Raw genomic sequence first — 14,504 nt, 5'->3', positions numbered from 1 at the left:
TTATTATTTTTTTGTTGTTTGCATCTATCTACCTATCCATCCAGACAGACATGAAGTTGGGATTTTACAAAGGTATTTTAATATAGGTTTAATTTAAGCATGAGGATTAAGAGAAAGGGAGGTGCTCAGAAATAAAAGTAGGAAATACCTAAGAGTTTGCTCATAGGCTTCTCTTAAGAGAGAATCTTCTTTTGAGGCAGGACCTCAAGTTGGCCCAAGCTATCATTGAACTGTATTCCTTCTGTTTCTCTTTCTCAGCCTAGTGCTAGGGTTATAGATGTGTTCTTCCACATCCATCCAAAGTGAAACCTCTGGCTTTTCACCATGTTGAGTATAGAACCTTAAATTTACACATGTAGATGTAGCTCCTCAGCTACATCCTTAGCCTTTCTTTTACTTTCTAAATTCTGAACTCTAAACTTTTGTGCTCATGTAATACTTCTGTGCATTTAACCTGCTCTCTGTTAGTTCAACTTTAATGTTCTTTCTGATTTTTAAATGTTTTATAAATATCAGCTACATATCTTGGGGGAGCAGAAGAATTAGGTTTCTACAAGAAATTATTTAATTTCCATATTTTTTTCATGAGATTATTTATAAATTAAAAATTGAATTCCAGAGTTCATTATAAAAACATTAACTGTAAATCTGTCATGTAGATGTGATTTAAGGAAAGATAGTAGTATCCTAGCTAGAGAATGCTTCAAGACCCCCCCACCCCTCGTAGATACCCAGTGCCTTGAATAGCACCAAACCCCGTATATTGCAGGTATATCTTTTTAAAGATACACACTTATATAGACACTTTTGCTGGTCAGTTTTTTATTGAGATGACAAAATATACCAAAGAGCAGTTGCAGAAAGCTTAGCTTAAGAGCTAAGGTCAGTGGTGTGTGTACCTGAGAGTGGAGGGAGAGTGAGAAAATAGTTTTATTTTAAATCTCAGTTTCAGGCAGGTGGTGGCGGCATATACCTTTAGTCTTAGCACTGGGGGAAGGGAAGCCCAAGCAGGCAGATCTCTGAATTCCATGACTGCCTGGTCTGCAGAGTAAGTTCCAGGATGACCAGGGCTACCTGAGAAACCCTGTCTCAGAAAAAAAAAAGCAACAAAATCTCAGTTTCATAGAATTTTCTAGCATTTGACACTTTTTATTTTTTTGCTTCATATGTTAGCTCAGTAAAGCTATATAAACAGATAATGATTAAAGAGCATATGGTTTATAGCATTGGGAGCATTATACACTTGATTGTTTCACATAAAAAACCTGGAACCTTTTATTTAAAATATAAGAGGAACTAAAAGTCTTTCAAACATTTTTTTGTTGTTCTCTTTGAACATGAAAAGAATGAAACTCTATTATTATTGTCTTTATTCTTAGCCAATTGTTACTTTTGTGCTACATAAAGTTTGTGTTGACTTGAGAACATACTGGGGTGGAATGTAATTCAGGCAGTAGAATGCTTGCCCTAGCATCTGTGCAGTCTTAAGTTCTGCTCCCAGTACCACATAGACACAGTGTGGTATAATATATTTGCAATCTCAAGGAGAGGCAAGAGTCTCAAGCCCACTTGGGCTACATGAGATCCTGTCTCTAACTTGTTTTCTTCAAAAGATTTGTAGCCTTTCTGGATTTCATGGATTCATATTTTGAGACTGTACATATATTTGCAATCTTATTTTTTTAAACAGAGCAACTTGTTTTAATTTTCCTAGTTAACCTCAGGTATACTAATGTTAGAAACAAGTTGAGGGTATTGCAGAGGAAGAGACCACCACCATTCAAAGTGAAGTATCTGGACAAGCAGGCTTTACTCTTGGTCAAGAGGATAATTCTCCGAAGAGCAAAATACACTGAGACAGAAAGTATACTTGGTTTTTATTTCAACGCAGGTGGTGACTGTGTCCGATTGAAGTCTTGCTTGATTGGCTAGTCTTAAAAGAATGAATGGATGCACAGGAAATGAAGAGGGAAAGGGGCAGCCTCTTTAATTGAAAAGTATAAGGCCTAAACTTGGCATTGTGCTACTTAAAGACTAATGTTTAACTGTAAGTATGTAAAGATAATATTATGTAATTCTGGATCCTAAATTTAAGCAATGACTCTAATATTCATCTCTGCTCCCTTCTGTACTTCCAAGTCTACTTAGGAATTTACTTTCCATATTTTCTAAAACAAAGCTTTAGAAATTTGTTTTTAGCTATCATACACTTATTTACTAAAAACCATACTTAAGCACTTACTAAGGCACACAGACACATACTAAATTCTTAAAGCAGAAAAAAATCAATAAAATATTTGGTTAGAGAAATACATAGGTCTTGTATAGTTCAAGCATGTGTATGTTTGTGGTGCATGTGTGTATGTGTGTGTGTGCATGTGAACAAGCAGGAGGGAAGGAGAGAGAATGAGCGAGAGAGAGTTGGAGAGGGTAGATTCAATCAAATAAAGCAGAATGCAGAATAACTCTTACTATACAGAACGTTAAGAAAATTTGTGTTGTGGGTCAAGGTAAAGGATGGAATAGAAAAACTCACATCATGAAGCATGGATAAGGTTAAGTTGATAATTTTAGGAGTCTCTATTCAAGAAGTACTAAGTTGGCACTGCTGAGTGAGGAAGCGGTAGAATAAACAAGAATTTGGGAGCTTTAATTTAATTGGTAGTATTCAAGTTTGGTAGATAGTAAATGGGGCGTGAAGCTCATTTTTTTAAAAAATTGAGTCTAGTACATTTAAAGAAAATTTAAAAGAAAGTTCTTTTGTAAAAAATAGCTTTTTTCCTCTTTATCATGTAAGTTGTAGAATTATTTGATTGCAGAGTTTTGACTGTAGAAATTAAATCAGTAGTGATACTAGTCACAAGTCAGAAAGTTACAATGAAGTGTTTTGTATATGTTTCTTTCACATTGAATATGCAGTTGTTGGATATCTGGTCAGCATTTTTCTTGTGTTTTTCATTTATGTAGAGAATTTACTATTGTTTCACTGGCAAGGAAAATGCTCAGATCACAGATTCTCCATTATAGTTCTTTTGGAAAATTTAGAGGATATCCTATATTACACACATCCAAAAATTGACTTTTGTACTATTATAAAATAATGTGTAAAGTTTCATTTGTTTCCATCCTGGCCTCTAGTTGCCTCTCGTTCTATTTGGGATACCTAGATAAATGGTGTTCCCTGTAGACTACCTAATACTCAGATACCTGCCAGTGATTTTAATAAGCAGCCTTATTTAGTTAGTTCATTAGTGTTCATACTAATTAATATGAGCACATGATATTTGACCTTGGATCTATTTTAATTCCTTTTATCTTATACTAACTTTAAATGGGTTTTTAAATTTTTTCTTTGACATGCTTAAAACTAAGTTTCATCCTGTGTAGCTCATTATAAAAGTATACTATGTAACTCAGTTATGTAATTCCTAGTTAAAAAGCTTATAGCTGCTGAAGCTTTTTAGTTTTGTGTTTTCTATCTAAATTATCTAGGCATTAGTTGAAATTATTCTTTAAATTTATGGTCTATGACAATGCTGACTTTTTCTATCATTACAAGAATTTCAAAGAACTCAAGTATCAATCTGTTTCTAAATTTGGAAAGGTGAAAATTTGAAGTAAACAATTCTAAGAAACAAGTCCTAACAAATTGGGTTAAATTGTGAATGATATATTTGTACTAATATGGTGGAGAAATATTCATTAAAAACAACAGGGAAAGTTGATTGTTTGTTGCACCCTCATAAAAGTCATTTTGTATGTATTTCTTTGACTTTTTAAAACAATGATTAAAGTTGAAAGGCCCATGTTTTGTTTTATGGACTAGTAAATGTCAGCTTAAGTACTATTTCCATTGGTTTAATAGCATTTTCTGTGGCTGAATTTAAAAACTCCAAGTTGAGTAATAGTTTTTCTTTTTTTCTTTCCCCCCTATATGTTTCAAATACAGTCTTATTCACTAATCTATCCAGAATCCACAAAGAGCCACAAAATAGTGACTGTACAACATATTTAAATGTTTTTAGTGTATTTTGAAAAATTGTATATAAGATGATAGTTAATAACTTGGACTTCTTAAAAGCCTGCTTTGTTAGTAAATTGCTTTCATAAGGCTGCTAGCAAGTCAGGCGGTAGCTATTAAATGAATCTCTACTGCTGACGTTAATTTACAGGGGTCAACAGGACAAACCTCTGCGACATGATAACTGATCTGGGAGATGATGAGCTGCCCCACATCCCTTCAGGAATCATTAATCAGTCTAGGTCAGCCTCTACTAGAATGGCTGATCATGAAGGTGCAAGAGCAGAGGAAGGTACAGCATTTAGCTATCATGTTTGTTTGTATTGCAGAGTTCCTTAATGCCAAACCACCTCTTCATATTGCAGACATGCTATTATAGAAAATGCTGAAGATCATCCACATGATCTTTAGAGGTGTTGGGCAAGCTCTTGGTATAATTGCTCAGGGATGAAATGTGTCTTCTAGTTTTTTTATTTTTGTTTTCATTGTAGATGCAGTTGTTTCCATCATAGGTCATCAGGGCACCTTCCTTAAATCTAACTTTACTCTACAATCTAGTATTTAAAAAAAAAGAGCACTTTAATAAATAGACTTAAATTAATTCTTTTTAGTGTGATTCAGATGTAGCAGCTGTTAGTAACTACCACTTAATCTCATACATTATTCCTAAAAGTAGATGTAACTGTTAATCATATTAGGATAAGGAACAGCATTTTTCAACTTTGTAGCAAGTGTTCATGACCTAGTAAGAGGTTTCTAAAATTAATCCAGGCCAGAAGTACATAGGCAGTGAAAATACTCCCTAAGTTTTAAAACTGATTTTACCTAAAGATACTTGGATATAGTTAACTAATGTATAATTCTAGGTGAAAATGTACTTCTAAGTAATCTCAATTTTAATCCAAATTACTTTAGTATGATCATGTATAATAACACATTAGTAATTTTATGTAGGTTTGTTTTTATTTATGCTTGCAAGGGAATTTGTTCACTCGCCATTTTTGTATCTATGTTTTGCATATATGTTTTAATTTTTTCTGGACATACTTTTCTTACAATGAAGTTTTAACAATTTTGCCATTTTTTCTTTTTTTTCTATAATTCACGGAATTTTAAGAAAATTTTTTAAAATCATGTAATAAAACTAATGCTAAAGAATGGAAATTAAAATAATCTCTTTTTTTCTGTACTTTCTACTATGCTATGTTCTTTTACTGTTTTCTAAAATACAGATACGAGCTCTGTTATTTTTATTGTTTTGATTTGGGATTTTCTTTTTCCGAGTAATGTATGGTGCTTTTTACTAAAAATTTTTGTTACTTGTGTTTTAGACTGCAGAATTTGCAGTTTAAGGAAAAGTCAGATTAATGATATGAACCCTTTTTAATGTTTAAAACCAACTTAGGGGAAAAGCCAGTAAGTAGGATTACTCTGTATAAAATTATTGTAGAACTCTCTCCGTGTGTTTGTCAAGTGTGAGTGTGTTTTTTGGATGAAAGTAAGTCACTAATCTGTCATAGTGGTGGGGTAAATGAACTGATTGACCTTCGTACAGTCTATTTTAGTGACTTTGTCAACAAAATAATTGGTGCTTTTGGGGAAAAAATGTTACATTTCAGTTTATAAAGAACAAATACCTGTTGTCTATTATTACAGCATTTTAAACTACTATTACTAAAGACCAAATTACATTCTCCGATTCTGTATTGTCACTTGCAAAACTGGGATCAGTTATTGGCCTGCATGTTCTTTAGGTCTGATAAAATTGGAGGAAAGGGACTGTGAACGTCCCTTTCATACTCAGTGAAGCACTCAGTGAAGGAGTGCTTGTCTAACAATGTTATTTACACACACACACACACACACACCACTCTGAAAGAAAAAGGAGTTTGATATGAGCTACAGCTCTCCTTGGTTGTGTCTAAAAGGAGAACTAGTTACAGAATTCTTAAAAAAGGACCTTTTTGAAAGATTCTATTTTATGGATCCTAGGATTTTCATAAAAGACAATTCTGCTTAATAAAAAACTGTCGTTAAAATAAAACTTAGGCCTCTGGTCCCAGTGCTTAGGAGGCAGAAGGATTTCTGTGAGTTTGAGGCTATCCTGCTGTACATAGCAAGCTCCTGGTTGACCGGGATTGTATAGAACAACCCTGTATAAAAATAAAAAGTACAATAAATTATTCATTTAATAATTTTAATTTTACTTTAATTTGATGATTATATTGTTATGCTATGTACTGCTGTAGGTAATTACATATAAATTTAGGTTGATTTTTTTTAAATAAATAATTCTTTCAGCAGAGATACTAGAGCAAAAAATTAAGAATTTACTGTGATTACTGCATGCTGCAGTGATAGGGAAAGAAGAAATGACTTAAAATATCTTTTGCATATAGACATGTAAATAAGTATCAAGGTTAGTATAGCTTGCTACAGACACGTGTGTGTCTATATAGAAAAGATTCAGAAATGTAGTTTATATTACTAATTTTAGAAATGAGTATAATATTTTTTGTTAAATAACCCAGCTGAAGTTGGTCAGTGGTTGATGAGAAATAATCTCACAAAAAGAATTTATAAAAAAAAAAATCAGTTGGTTTGTGATGGTAAAGTTTTTTTTTATTGCACTTTTAAGTTTGTGTTCGTGAATATTTGTATAGTTGGTAGTGAAAGGCATTGTAGCATTTTGTCTTAAATTATCTTAGAAACAAATTACGAACTTAAATAATTTTTTGTACTGGTAAAAGTTATGAAAAAATTTGCTTACTGGTTTTAATGTGATTTTTAAAACTATTGATCTTACAGTTCTTAGCTGCATCTTGCATTATCAGTAACTAAGTACTAATACTGATAGAGATTAGTGCTATGTATTGTTCATATTCAAGTATAACCATTGATTGATGGCTCAACAATTGCAGTAACTGACAAATGGTTTAATGTGTGAGATACTTAGCATCTTTAACGCATGTTGTGTATGTTTTATAAAGTATTTTCAAATTAGATTAGTTGCTGAATTACACTTTCATTTAAGGAACCACTTGAGTCTAGAAACTATCAAATAAAATCTTAAAAATTCTAAATTAACAAATTTATTTTGGCAATAGTATATATGAATTGAATGAATTATTTTCAGTATTATTAGTAAATTAGTGTTAGTATATTTTATTACACCTGTTACTTGTAGTTATTAAATAGATACTATTTTGTAGGATTTTTTAATAATTCATTAGCATGAGTTTTTGAATTTATATTTTTTTAAGTTTCTGAATTTTAAATGTTTAGGTTAACTCATTTTGTAATTATTTCTTTCTTGCCATCTTAATGTTTCTACTATGATTCCAAAGCAAATACTTAAAATGATATTGAGAATTGTTTTACACTTTGAGTTGTCTTGTTACAGTCAGTTATACAAGTGATGGCAGTTGAATTGGGAAATCGAACTGTGGTATCAGTATAGGAAATGCAGTCATCCACAAGACAGCTGAGGTGGCTAAAGCTTTCCTTTCATTCTGACCCAGAACTTAACAGTTTACACTTAATGTCAAGTAGTTGCTTTTTACTTTAACAACATCATGATAAATAAAAGGAGGCATTAAAATGAAGCCATAGTGAAAGTTTTAGAGTTGAAAAGCTTTCCCTTAGGACACTTACTGGTAGAGTTGTTTCCTAGACTGTAACTGCACTCATAGGAGGTGTGGCAGTGTCTGGAAACTCATGAGTATTCTTTCACTTCTTCATTGACTAAAGGACTTAGCAGTCATTTATTAACTTAAAAAAAGTACTATATGAGCTAACTCAATGTTGGGAGGCATTTATTCCTCAAAAGTGGCTGAAATCTGAGTTTTTAATCAAAACTGTCCAGTCACAGTTTACCAAACTTGTAAAAGATCTAAATAGACAACATTTTTGTGTTCAGTCTCCACATGGGATTATATATGTGTGTGTGTGTGTGTATGTATATATACATACATATATATATATATATATACAGTTTATATTCAGTTTGTGGACGAAAACTACTACATTGTAGCTTGAATACATTTGTTTATTTCTATTCAGTAATAGTTTTTTTGTGTGTGGAAATGGGAATAGAATTCATAATATTGCTGAATTTTTAACTGTTTGGTGCTTAAATTCCCCACAATATTGTATTGTACTGTATGATTTTTCAGCATTTAAGAAGCGGTTTTGTTCTTTATAGCTGAACCAATAACGTTTCCATCTGGAGGAGGCAAGTCATTTATTATGGGTTCTGATGATGTTTTGTTAAGTGTACTGGGCCTTGGAGACCTTGCAGACTTGACGGTAACAAATGATGCAGACTATAGTTATGATGTAAGTGCAGTTTTATTTTTAATTTTTTAATGATTTAATAGAAGGCTCCTTATTCTTTGGAATCATTTGTAAAAGAGAATTAATGTCAAGGTGCATGGAAAAGATAAGTGTGTCTGTGTTGATTTGTAGTAACATGTAGTTTTGCTGTAATTTTGTGTTTACATTTTAGGAATTTTGGTGAATTAGGCAGAAGTTATTCAAAATATTGGTTGATGAATACATTTTGTTGTTAACTTTTATTAATTCAGTTGAAGCCATATTTTGCAGATAACAAAATAGAAATCTGGGTTTTGCTATCAGGATAAGTCTTTAAAGAAAAAAGCTATGTTTTGATTTTGAGCTTTTTCTTGTCTACCACAATAGCTTTTATCATTTCCCAACTGTTTAACATCACTTGAGGGCTAGAAAAAAGACATGGGAGGAACTTGGTTAATATTAGACTAGTGTTGATTAAATATTTTCTGAGCATAAACACTCAATTGAAAGCTAACTGCTTAGATATTTTAACATTTACTTTAATTTTTCAGCAAATTTCTTTTAAGCTTTTTTAAAAATTATATTAAAGTTGGGATGCTTTTTAAAAGATACTTGCCTTGGTGGGCTTAATTTTAAAGCATAGTTTCAGCTAAATTGTAGTAAACTCTTAACTGCCTTAGAACTGTTTTTACAGCCTATCTTTTCTGATGCAAAGATGAAGATAAAAAGATTAACCTTTATTAATATCAAGAATTAGCAATAGTGCTCACCTAGCACGCCCGAATCCCTGGGTTTGATCCCCAGCACCACATAAACTGGGCCTGGTAGGCAGTGCTGTAATCGTAGCATTTGGGAGACAGAATCGGGAGGATTGTAACTTCAGGATAACTACATAGTGAGTTCAAGGCCAGAATAGGTGACAGAAGACTCTTCTTAAAAGGAAACAAAGAAAGAAAGTAGGAAAATATTCTTAAAGGGTTTTTATTTTTAATTTATTGTTTTAAAAGTTCCTTAACTTTTTGCCTTGAAATTTTTTATGTGCTGGTAATTTTGTAAATGGAAACTATTGTGTTTACTGTACCCTTGTATTTGGTAATTTTTATATTCCTGTTTTGCTTTCGTGTAAATTATTATGGCAGTGGCAATTTTCTGTTCTCATCTTAACATTTGATATAACCTTTGGATTTAGCTTGATAATAAGATGAAAACATTAAGGAACTTTTTATTTGATCTAGGTATTTGGAAGTCTAACAAAATTATTTTTCTGAATCCTTATATAAAGAAACTTGCTCTGAAGTTTTTAAGGTACATTTAAAAGCCTCTGGATATTTTTGTGAAACAGTTTTAAATATGTTTTTTAAACACATCAAAAAGAAAACAGAAAAAGTCCACATGCCTTTGAGTTTATTACTTTTACCTGTAAAGTACACTTTTTTGTTTTAGTTGCCTGCCAATAAAGATGCCTTTCGAAAGACTTGGAACCCCAAATATACACTACGTAGTCATTTTGATGGAGTGAGAGCATTAGCTTTTCATCCTGTAGAACCCGTGCTTGTTACTGCCTCTGAGGACCACACCCTGAAACTTTGGAACTTGCAAAAGACAGTTCCTGCCAAAAAGCAAGTATTTTAATATTGACCTTTTTCTTCTAGTTTTGCTCATATGAACACTCTTCTTTAGTATCTTGTATGTTTATTATATCTGCAATAGCATCTAATGATTTATGATGATTTAATGTTATTTCCCCATTTCTTTCCTCTCTTTTCAGGAGTGCCTCTTTAGATGTAGAGCCTATCTACACATTTAGGGCCCACATGTAAGTTTCTTGAATTAGTATTTAACGAGCAACAGTTATTGTTTATAGTTAGCAGTCTGCCTTCAAACCTAATTTTCTCAACATTTGACATTAGAGAAGATAAATTAGTTGAAAAATGCCTCACTTGATTAGTTATACTTGAATATAATAGTATTTTTCAGTTGTACACTTTTACTTAAAATTGTTTTTAGATACACATAAATGAATGGATTGAGGGGAATGGCGGATTTGAGTGTTTTAGAATTTATAAATAATTTTTCTCTCTTTTTCTCTAATAGTGGCCCTGTCCTATCATTAGCTATTAGTTCTAATGGAGAACAGTGTTTTAGTGGAGGTATTGATGCAACCATTCAGTGGTGGAATATGCCTAGTCCTAATGTGGATCCCTATGATACATATGGTAAGTAAATGGGCACAATGATCTTTTTAGTTAATAGAACTGACAGAATTCTGTAGTTCAGGTGTTACTACAAAGTTGTTCAAACATGTATTAATTTGTTCATTTAGTTCTTCTACTTGCTAGAAAGTTTCATTATTTAAAAGAGAAGTGTCATGCTAGGAGTATTTTAATGCATCAATTGGTACTTTGTCTCGGGTCTAAAACTTAGTCTTTTTTTTAATTACTCTCCTCCTCCACTTCCCCTGCCCCCCTCCCAAGCTTAATTTATTTATTTTATGTGAGTACACTTTAGCTGTTTTCAGACAAACCAGAAGAGGGCATTGGATCCCATTACAAATTTTGAGCCTCCATGTGGTTGCTGGGAATTGAACTCGGTACCTTTGGAAGAGCACTAGGTGCTCTTAACCACTGAGCAAACTCTCCAGCCTAAAACATATTTCTTAAATGTTAATCTTATTTAGCAAAAAGAAGAGGATAAAGTTAGTTGAAGTAGACCATTTTTAAATTCAAAAGACAATATGATTAATACTTAATTAATATTAAATAAACTACAACAGAAACAGTAAGAATAGCCAGGATCTGATTCATTACTTCATTCAAAAAATTATTTAATTTCAAAATGAAGAGCAAAACAAAACTTTGACTTCTATAAGTGCCACTTTCACATACTTGTTCTTGTTTAAAACCTAAAACTGCATATTCAAATACATTATGTGGGAATTGTACGTGACTGTTAAAACAATGAGTTCTCATTGTTTTGGTTAACATGCTTGGTGCCCACATTGCCATGATGTAAGGAGTAATGGTGAATACTTTGTTCAAAGAAATAAGATGGATGTAAAATAAGCAAGGTCTTAGGGGAGGGGTTATGCTTCTTTTTTTTTAAAAAAAGTTTTTTTTTTTTTTTTTGCTAAGTAATAATAAAGTATAGTACTCTATAAGAATAATCAGTTATGACCTTTTTTACATGAAAACTCAAGAGTGGTTTGTATTCAACAATGATTTTTCAAGCTAAGAGCTAAAGGGTAAAGGAGTCAAGTTATAGTAGGCCTACAGAGGCAGAAAGGGGCTGATAAAAGCTGCAGTGACAGGAAAAAGTAGGCGTTACCTGGAAACACAATAACAGTAGAGTGGGTAAGAAGTAGGGTAAGTGTTGGCAGAGATGATTGAGGAATTAAAAGCACTTGCTGCAGAAGACCTAGGTTCAATATTCAACACCTTCTTAATGGATCACAAGTATTCATAACCTATGTTCTAGATGACCTGATGGCCACTTACGACCTCCAGGGGCACAAGACCCACATGTAGTATACATACATATATGTGAGCAATACACTCATATAGATAAAATAATTTTTAAGGGAGTGGGCTTAGTATGTTTTATTGACACCATAAAATTGTGTGTGTTTGCTTTTGGAGACTGGGCTTGTCTGTGTGGCTCTGGCTGTTCTGGAGCTCACTTTTTAGACCAGGCTGGTTCGAACTAACAGTGACACCTGCCTCTTTCTCCCAAGTGCTGGGATTAAAGGCATGTGCCACCGCTGTCTGACTAAATTGGTTGTTTTAAGGTATTTAATATAATAGTTTTACTGTGTACTCTATTGTTGTACTGTCATCAGCATTTTCTAATTGAATAATTTTCACCACCAATCTAAGAATTCTGACATGAGACGTACTGTGTAGATAGTAGCACTCATTGTAATAGTGATAGACTATCAGAGAGAATGAGGGACTGGAGAGATGGCTCAGTGGTTAAGAATACTGACTGCTCTTCCAGAGGTCCTGAGTTCAATTCCCAGCAACCACATGGTGACTCACAACCATTTGTAATGAGATCTGAAGACAGCTACAGTGTATTTATACATAATAAATAAATCTTTAAAAAGAGAGAGAGAAAGAATATGAATGAGATTAACCTATGGATGCATCAATCAAGAGATGATAACCTGAGACTGAAGTTTTTGCTTAGACCTAACTGGCTGAAAGTAGTAGGATATTCAGTAGAATCGCATTATGGGTACATACCCGAAGAAAATCATTAAATATTTTTATGTTTATAAAATATACTAAATATAGTACTAAATATAGGTCACTGAGCTCATTCATGGACAGATGTCTGGAAGTCAGATGGCAGAGTACTGGCCACTGAAGGAACCACAATAACATTTGATTTTATGAATAAAAAGCAGTATTAAAACCAGAAAGAATATGTGTTTTGCATTATCCAAGAAAAGTACTTACTGTATTTGGTTAGAATTGTGGTCATTGCTGATTTTGGCATGAACTTTTTGGTGTAGTAATAGTTTCAGAAACTTCATTGTAGTGATTTGAAGGATACATGGGAGATGAAAGATTATTTACTTTTCAGCAGTTTTACAGAAGGTGGTGAGAAGGATAATGTTTTTATTGTTTAGGTTGAAAGAGTTTATCTGGTACATACATTACTTTTTAAAAGTATTAATTTGTTGTATTAATTATTCTATGGCAAAGAATTGGTCTAATAGAATGTGTGAAATTTAAAAAATGAGTTTGACTAAATTCTAAAATGTACCTGGTAGATTTTACTCTTTTTTTAAATTTTTTTTAAACTTTATTTTAAAAAACAAAGATAAAAGAAAAAAAATTTAAACATTTTTGCACAAATGTATACAAATACATTTTTGTCAGTGCTTGGCTTTTTTTTTTTTTCCTTTTTTTTAAGGTTTGATACTCTGCATTAAGGTCTTACTAGTTACAATGAGCAAAAAGTACATGTAAAACAGGATGTAACCCAGAATTAGTCAATGTTTTCTTGGTGTGTAAGGATTGAGCATAATGTTTTTTTTGTTTTGTTTTGTTTTCTTTTTTTCTTGAATTTCACACAGTCTGTGAGTTGTTTCTGGGGTGATTTTACTCTTAATAGGAAGGATAATTCTTCATTTGTCTCCAGAAACAAATAGGGCTTAATTTTGTTTGTGTCTGTGATCCATGTGTGCCATGCGGTGTACCTGTGGAAGTCAGAGACAGATTCTGGGGCGGGGTGGGGGGTTTCTGGGTTCCTGTGCCAAGTGTTTTTTACCCTCTTAGCTGTCTCATTGTCCTCATGGGAGTGAAAAGATGGTTTTTGACATTGGTCGAAATTGGATATAGTATGGAAGAGGGTTTTTGGTTTGTTTGTGTGCTTGTTTGTTTTAGAATGTGTTTTCTTGGTATAGTGTAAGATGTAGTCATTTAAGATGTAGAAAAGGAAAGTTGGGAGCTGTGAGAATGGCAATAAAATGAAGAGTGAACTGGAATGGAGGATGGCCTAATAGGATACTCATAATTAGCCCTCAGGTGAATGGTCAGATAAGGTTAGAACAGAGTGGACTGCTACTTGGCAGTAAAAAGAAATAATGAAGTACTGATGTTTGCTATAAAGTCGATGACCTTGATAACAAGAAACTAGGCAAAAATCCCATTCTGTAGGATTCTCTTCATGCATCATGTTGGAAAGTAGGCATATTTGCACCAGTCCACTGGATTCATAGTCAGAGTCTTTAGAAAAGTAAAGGTGCATTGGAAGCAGAATGGCTAACAGGTAATCAGAATGTATGCTGAAAGTTGCTGGACGTGCTGGAACACCTTTAACCCCAACACTCAGGAGGCAGAAGCAGGCCGATCTCCTGAGTTCAAGAGCAGCCTGGTCTACAGGATGAGTTTCGGGATAGCCAGGACTAGACAGGAAAACCGGGTTTTGAAAACCAAAATAAGTAAACAAATCAGTAAATTAATTAATTAAAATATTGTGAAACTCAGTACAGTCATGTTATGTAAAGTATGCCTCCATGTGTCTGATTTATTTTGCACACAACTTATAGAAATTGTGAAACTACTGTAGGGTGGTTGGAATAAATGATAGGAATCACCATAATTCCATACTTAGAGATATTCACTATCTGTGCTTTGTTTTCTCAGGACCTCTCGGGTGCTAG

General features: G+C 33.0%; 1 protein-coding gene across 2 annotated transcripts in view; it reads left to right on the top strand.

Annotated features, from left to right (window-relative positions):
• STRN3 (striatin 3) overlaps positions 1–14,504 on the top strand; it is a 68,232-nt gene that overhangs the window by 41,838 nt on the left and 11,890 nt on the right. The window contains exons 8-12 of one of the 2 annotated variants that reach the window (XM_080928147.1): positions 4,173–4,313; positions 8,226–8,359; positions 9,779–9,954; positions 10,104–10,151; positions 10,430–10,551. In XM_080928147.1, the coding sequence (XP_080784273.1) occupies positions 4,173–4,313; positions 8,226–8,359; positions 9,779–9,954; positions 10,104–10,151; positions 10,430–10,551 (621 nt within the window). The remainder of the gene's footprint in view (positions 1–4,172; positions 4,314–8,225; positions 8,360–9,778; positions 9,955–10,103; positions 10,152–10,429; positions 10,552–14,504) is intronic. The other variant, XM_080928148.1, reaches the window with a different exon arrangement.

This window comes from Micromys minutus, assembly GCF_963924665.1.
Source record: "Micromys minutus genome assembly, chromosome: 1".
Classification (NCBI taxonomy): Eukaryota; Metazoa; Chordata; class Mammalia; order Rodentia; family Muridae; genus Micromys; species Micromys minutus.
The sequence above is the reverse complement of the archived record's forward strand: the minus strand, read 5'-3'. Positions and strand labels throughout refer to the sequence as shown.